The 7,268-nt window shown below is 37.4% G+C and overlaps 1 protein-coding gene across 1 annotated transcript in view; it reads left to right on the top strand.

The window, feature by feature from the left end:
• The window catches only part of LOC136825204 (uncharacterized), an 8,405-nt gene extending 1,665 nt beyond the window's left edge, over positions 1-6,740 (top strand). Inside the window, exons 3-5 of the mRNA XM_067081230.1 lie at positions 599-624; positions 4,693-4,779; positions 5,747-6,740. Coding sequence (XP_066937331.1) covers positions 599-624; positions 4,693-4,779; positions 5,747-6,586 — 953 coding nt within the window. The 3' untranslated portion in view covers positions 6,587-6,740. The remainder of the gene's footprint in view (positions 1-598; positions 625-4,692; positions 4,780-5,746) is intronic.
• Positions 6,741-7,268: the final 528 nt, after the last annotated feature.

The raw sequence follows: 7,268 nt of genomic DNA, 5'->3' as shown, positions 1-7,268 counted from the left end.
CCTTTGCAACCTTCATTTATTGCTTTTTTTAGGCTGAAATGTATATGTAGAATCTACTGGTCACTTTTACCAGACACATATTTAGTATTCATTACCCACAATGCCCTCTTAACTTTTTAATTCGGTTTTTATTTTCTTTATAAATAAAAATAGAAGGATCAACGAAGATTTTATCAGTATTCCTTTATCACACGTGTAATACTGAAACACGTTTCGTTGTGTCCAAAGAAGCGTGCAGCAGACTTTTTCCTTTAATACTGTACAATAAAAATTTTATCTTTATTCATTAAAATTTATGACTATCACTGGCGTGAAATAATTTTCTTGTTCTGTAGAGAGATGATGCAATCTCTCTCTCTCTCTCTCTCTCTCTCTCTCTCTTTAATTCCAACGGTGTGGATGGGTCATCTAAAAACACACTGAATATCTATCTGATTTCTTATTCATCCTTAAATTATAATCATCTCTTTTGTCAATGTAAGAAAATATATAATAATATATTTTCGTAGATCAACCGAGGAGATGAATGTCAACTGAAGATAAGCAACAGAGCTTATAAGTATCACAAAACAGCTGTTTTTTTTCCTTTCATTTACAGTATCCCCTGCCTGCAGTATGAAGACAGTATGATAATAGTCTTCATGCTATAAAGAGACGATATTGTAGAGAGAGAGAGAGAGAGACAGAGACAGAGACAGAGAGAGAGAGCAGTAGAAATCAGACATACGGTCTGGGTCTGTTTTTGAAGACTTTTGCATTGGGTCTTACTTTATGACCCTAGATGAAGTACTGCCAGGTGATTGCCTAAGTTCTCTGGCATCGCTGCCACGCACAAATGGTGATGGTAACGTTAGTGAAAACACGTTGTCACAAGAGTATGCATTTCTGGACTAGTTTTAGTGTCCAACCCACAATTTTGTCATTGACCAATCATTATCGAGCTGGTGAGTGTGACGAAACCTTAACGAATATGTTTGACGTCGATTTTGGTCACTTGAACGAATATCTCGACTTCATTTTCTCTCAAATCCAGAAACGTTGCCTCATTGACTACTTAGGACAAAGTTTGGCGAAAAGATTCAGAAAGATGCCAGAAAATGTGCTCTTGTGAACACATGCCAGAAATGTGTTCGTGTAGAAACACGGCCGGAATGTACTCATGTGAAAAGATGCCCGGATATGTTCTCGTGTCAAAAGACACCCGCAAATGTGCTTGTGTGGACAGCCTTATATGCTTCAGAGGGTTTTGAAAATGATTAGTTTTCTGGTGAACTTGAAATTCATAAATCACATTATATTTGATAATTTGTTCTATCTTTCTCCTTCGGCAGGCCTGTAGTGCCACATCGAATCATATTTTACTTTTGCCCTAAATTGTCACATTGATATTTCAAAAGGGAGTATTTATACGTACCATCGGTTGTTTTACGATGTATATTCATTAATTGTTTTCGTCTGTACTGCGATATAATACAGGCATTTTAGAACTGGAAGTTTTGTCTTGATGTACATGAATTTATGCACATTTATATTATTATTCTTTTTTCAAAATATAGTCAAAACCAGAACGACATCGTTTTTAAAGGTCCCTGGCGGTTACCGATTGTTTTTACGTTCTCAAGTTTATTCACTAGAGCACTGACGCTCATAGGCTGGTCCAAAGAGGTGAAAATTTAACTGTTAAAGAAGTTGGACAGTGGACGTTATGCAAGGCTAGAGCACAGGTAATGGATGCAAAAAAAAAAAAAAAAACAGAAAACATTGAGGCTGGGCTCGAAAAGACCCTGAAAGGAACTTTAGTACTGCCCTCGTATCAAGTGCAGGCGTTTATGAATCTTTTTTTCCCCAATCTTTATGGTATTTGTAGTTTCGGGTATTTGGCATCGAGGAAGATCGAACATCTCAACCATAAAAGGTTGTGGCAATTGAACTCACTCGATAATGATTATTGTGACCACTTTTAACTACTGAATTGTGGAAGAACCATATCTGCTGAAAACTACCCAAAATATAATATATATATATATATATATATATATATATATATATATATATATATATATATATATTATATATACATATATTTATATATACATATTATAATTTGTGTATATATGTATACAAGTGTATATACAGATACACACACACACACACATATATATATATACATATACATACATACATATATATATATGTGTGTGTGTGTGTGTGTGTGTGTATATATATATATACTTGTATACATATATACAAATTATATATATAAATTATATATATATATATACATGATATATATATACATATACACATGAATATATATATATATATATATATATATATATATACATATCCCCTGTTCTAGTAGTTTCCTCTCAGGCAGTCAGTCCTAGGGCAGTCCCAAGCTCGATACGGATTGTAAACGACTCTGATATATCAGGCAGTCAGTCTTTGGCCATTTACAGCTAGATTTGAGAATGCCATGAAACTAGCAGCCTCATCCCTGAAGTCTTGAAAACCGGAAGGGTAGCACCTTCCGAACTCAGCCTAAAGGAAAAATCATTGATAGGCATTTACGAGAAGGAAAATCAGCATGTTATTTTTATTCAGCTGAGATGAACTCTTGTGTACCAATTAGACAGTTTGATAGAATATGGAATTAGGAAACGAAGTCTTATGACAGGGAATAAGAAGTCGTGACTAAAGTGCGAAAGAAAGGTGACCTGACTGAATGTGGTAAGTCTAGAGGCATTCCACTTACGTCGGTTGTCATGAAAATATTCAGTTTGCTTATTCGTAATAAGGCGGAGAAAGAGACTGAGTTTTATCCACATCTCTACATTAAAATTCGAACCTTCGTAAGGGTAGACTCAAGCAGTGGGATTCTCTTCAGATTTCAGTAAATAAGTTCATGCTGCATATTATCATAGTACAGATATTTGATCTGTTCGACTGCCTCTTCTATAACCACCTTGTTTACCTCTAAACAAGATGGTTTTAGAAAAGGCAGTTGCACAGAGCGAATATTTGTGTAAAGACATAATGCAGCATGGTCGTATTTACTGGACTCTGGAGAGAATCCCACTGAAACTGATTCTCTACAAAAGGACGTCTGCTTGAGTCTACCCTCACAAAGGATCGAAAGTTGATGTAGATATGTGGATAAAAATCAACCATGTAATTCTCTACATCACTTGAAGTTCAAACCCACTTTTTAAAATTCCCACTCATATTTTTGGTATTTTTCTGCTTTGGGCTAGATAACGACAGTGAGTTGCCCTCCATTGCAGTCAGAGGAGGAGGAACGAGAGGAGGGATTTTGCCTCTTGAAACGGAAGATCTCGAGAAGACCCGTTTGTGGCTCGTAGGAAAAACAGTTTGCTGAAGGTTAATAGTAACTCAATTAAGTACATTTTTTTAGGTTGTGGTAAAGACATTAGAGAAACAAAATGAGCTCTCTCTCTCTCTCTCTCTTTTTTCTAAACTAATTTTTAGCTAAACTAATTTTTGTGACATTTACTTACTTGTTAGATGAGCGGTTCCAGTTATATACACTCCAGAGCGGCTAGTCTCGTTTAAATTCTTCTCTCTAAAATCATTCGTTTAAGAATGGACATTACATAACAATTCCTGTTGTAAAATCCCTCGAGTGTTAAGAAAGTAATGGCCATTCGCGGTTGGTAGGAACAGAGTTCAGTGGTCAACGCCAGGCCTTCAAATCTCACAAACCATTCAACCGTCTGCGTAAACGGCTGGTTTTTGTCGTTAGTCGTAGCGTTATTATGTTACTCGCTCTTTTTTTTTTCTCTCTCTCTTTCTTTTTTTGACCTATTGAATGACTACCTTTTAGCATTTGGTTTTACTTAATACGCTGCAAAACTCATGACTTGTGTATCTGTGAAGGATAAATATTTGAATGAAACCCCTCTTTCTAATTAGAAATGTTGCGGCTTAACCTTTAGAAAAATATCGGTAAATACAAAACTTTGTTGCAGACTGCTTGTTTCCCAACTTTCACTGCCGACGCCCTCGGCTGTGCGCATGCCCCGTGGACACTGTGGGATTGCTCCAGGAAATGGTTTCCGAAGTCAGGTTTTTCCCCCCTTGCCTATCGAAGGCAGCGAGTCCTTACCTTTGAAAAGGATTGTCATTTGAAAAGGATTATGTAAAGTCCGAGCACGGAGCCCGAAGCTGCGAGAAGGTACCACAAACTGATTTTTAATATTTTTTTAAATTTTTTTCTTCAGTTTGTCAATGGTATATTTTTCCCTTGTTGAACTAATCAGAAATAATCGATTTTATTTATACACTCTTAATACTGATTGTGAATAAAGTAACCTGTTTCATTTGTTTCTTCTATTATGACTTGCTACAAAATGGCTAATAAATAGCCACAAAAATTACAAGATTATTTTATTTTTTTATTTTCCCTCGTTGTGATCTAGCTAATGATAGATTAATTGATCTTAGATTACCCACGCTCACTTTGTGTTTTCAGTCTCACTGTGACCCATTGCCGTTCATGTGAGATTCCAGAGGCTGCTGCAAAATTTTAGGTATTGATTTTGGGATGAACTTATTTGGCCCATGTGGTTGCCCTAATGGTTGTTACATGGGCTATGTAAATCAATGGCCTCTAGCATTTGTTGGTGGTTACCCATCCAGTTACTGACCCGACACAGAATTGCTTGATTATAGAGAACAAAAGACAAGGGGGATGAAAGGTGTGAAGAAAGATTGCAGAAGAAATCTCTGGATTTCATTTACAGGGCTTTGGGTGAAAGGGTAACTGGATACGGTGGAAATTTTCCTTTTCTTGTCTTCGAGTTCCTGTTTTCATAAAATGATAACGCCACTAGTTACTGTCCTGGGGAATTCACATACATGCACACACACATCTAATGGTTACTAAAACTGCCGTTCAATGTCTACGTTATTGACACCGATATATTTGTTTATGTATACATACCCATGTAAATGTGTATCTTGAGTACATTTATATGTACATTATTCGTTTCATGTTTATGGAACACATGCATGTATACATAATCATTGGCGCATATTAGTAAACTAAATGAATAAGCAAATGAAAGAGATTTAAAAACAACATTAGAGTTTTCAAGTTCTTCTCTTGTTTTTCCCGTAATTCTCAAGCAAAAAAAGAAACGAGTCCCATAAAAAACCATGAAGGGTTTTGTGAAAAACCGTCCACGCCCCATAGTCCTTGTTATGAAGAAACCGGTATAAAAGAAGGTTCACTGGTCACCACAGACAGACAGCCTCTTTCCTCAGCTGGATCACAATGAATGCTCTGGTAAGCACTGGAAGTGCCCTTAGTATTGATGAGCAACACGTTCCTTCAGAGTATGTTGATAGTGTACATTATATATATATATATATATATATATATATATATATATATATATATATATATATATATATATATATATATATATATATATACATATATATATATATATATATATATATATATATATATATATATATATATATATATATATATATATATATATATGGGAATATTTTAACCACTGATAGTATTTTTCATATGCTCGAACTGGCTGATAAACTCATTTGTAAGCAGTTTCGTAAAGTTTTCATTGTTAGATAAATCTATAGCCTCAAACGAATTAAATAACATGAATACTTTTTTTTAGGTAATTTTTTCGCTTTAGATCAAATACCAGCGGTTGTCTCTTTGCTGATGTTATTTCTTACATATTCATTTCAGACATTATTTTCTCTTGCGGCGGCTGTTGCTTGCTGTGGTTCGTCTGTGGCATACCCGGGTGTGTTTGGTGCTTACCCAGGCCTGTACCCAGGGATCGTGCCCCATGCAACTTCACATATATCAATACCTCACGGAGCACTGGCGTATAACCACTTGAGCTATCCAAGATACACTGCTGGATACAACGCCATCCCTTATGCCCCAGTTCAAACACAGTATCATGCCCAGGACGAGCTGGGCCAGTACTCCTTCGGGTATGCAGGTGGTCCTTCTGCCCGCAATGAGCATCGAGATGCTTTTGGCGTCGTCAGGGGATCCTACAATTACATCGACTCCGAGGGCAAGGTCCAAACCCAGCACTACGTAGCTGATGCCCTTGGCTTCCGCGTCTCTGGCACCAACCTTCCTGTGGGTCCTGATGCCCCAGAAGCTGCCCCTTTGGCTCTTCCCGGACCGCTGCCAGAACCTGTTACAGACACTGCAGAGGTAGCTGCTGCTAAGGCTGCACATCAGGCAGCTTACGATGAAGCAGCTGCTGCCGCAGAGGCTGCCCCTGATCGTAAGAAGCGCTCTGTTTTAGCTGCTCCCTTTCTGAGTGCTTACTCTCCACTTCGTCGTTTCTCCTATGGATTCTCTGCTCCTGTGACATACGGGCACCCTGCCCTGTATGGCCTTGGCCATACCTTGGGCCCATATGTCCATGCTGCTCATACCTATGCCCCATACTCTGCAATCCCTGCTGTTGTCGAGGTAGCTGAAGACGCAGACACTCCAAGCGCAACCAAGCTGCTGAAGGTGGTGGACATTCCCAAGCGGGCTGTTCCATACAGCTTTTACTAAAATCTGCCTGCTTCAGGGCACGCTGTCCAAGGCCTGTTAAGACAGTGACGTAGAGCACCTGCGCCAACAAGTACATCTGCAACGTCCGAATTCAAAGGATTTTGTTGTTGACCTTGATGGTTTTGGTGTTGACGCGCTGCTTTTAATGTAGAGAGCTATTCATGCCAAATGTGATCCCTTTGCAAATGTATATTTTATGGAATAAATTAATGATATACATATTGTATCCTTTTTATAGATAATTATTTTTAGGTTATTTCACTCCTTTTTAGATTCATAAAAATATAAATTCACACGTTAACACTCGTTTTATATTTACACAAAATAATAAAATCACATGCCTATAAGCAACTTCATATTTTTCATTACATTATGTAAATTATTTGGAGTGTGACTTGAAATTAACAAGCCAGGAACACCTAGATTACACGGTGCATAGTTGATTGACTAATTAGCATAAACGGGCGTGGCGGCGACTGTGGTAATCGACGTGTTCGGTTCAAAATTACGAAAGATGTCCAAGTCTTGCAATAAGAAGAGACCGAGTAAGTCTGCGGACCTAAGTATTTTTAGTTTTCTAAAAATTTCTTATCTCACTGCTTGGATTATGATAAAAAAAATCGCTAAAGTAAAGTAAACTGTTTTCTGTTCAACATATTTTTGTACACATACTCACACACAC

This window comes from Macrobrachium rosenbergii, chromosome 37 (assembly GCF_040412425.1).
Source record: "Macrobrachium rosenbergii isolate ZJJX-2024 chromosome 37, ASM4041242v1, whole genome shotgun sequence".
NCBI lineage: Eukaryota > Metazoa > Arthropoda > Malacostraca > Decapoda > Palaemonidae > Macrobrachium > Macrobrachium rosenbergii.
The sequence above is the reverse complement of the archived record's forward strand: the minus strand, read 5'-3'. Positions and strand labels throughout refer to the sequence as shown.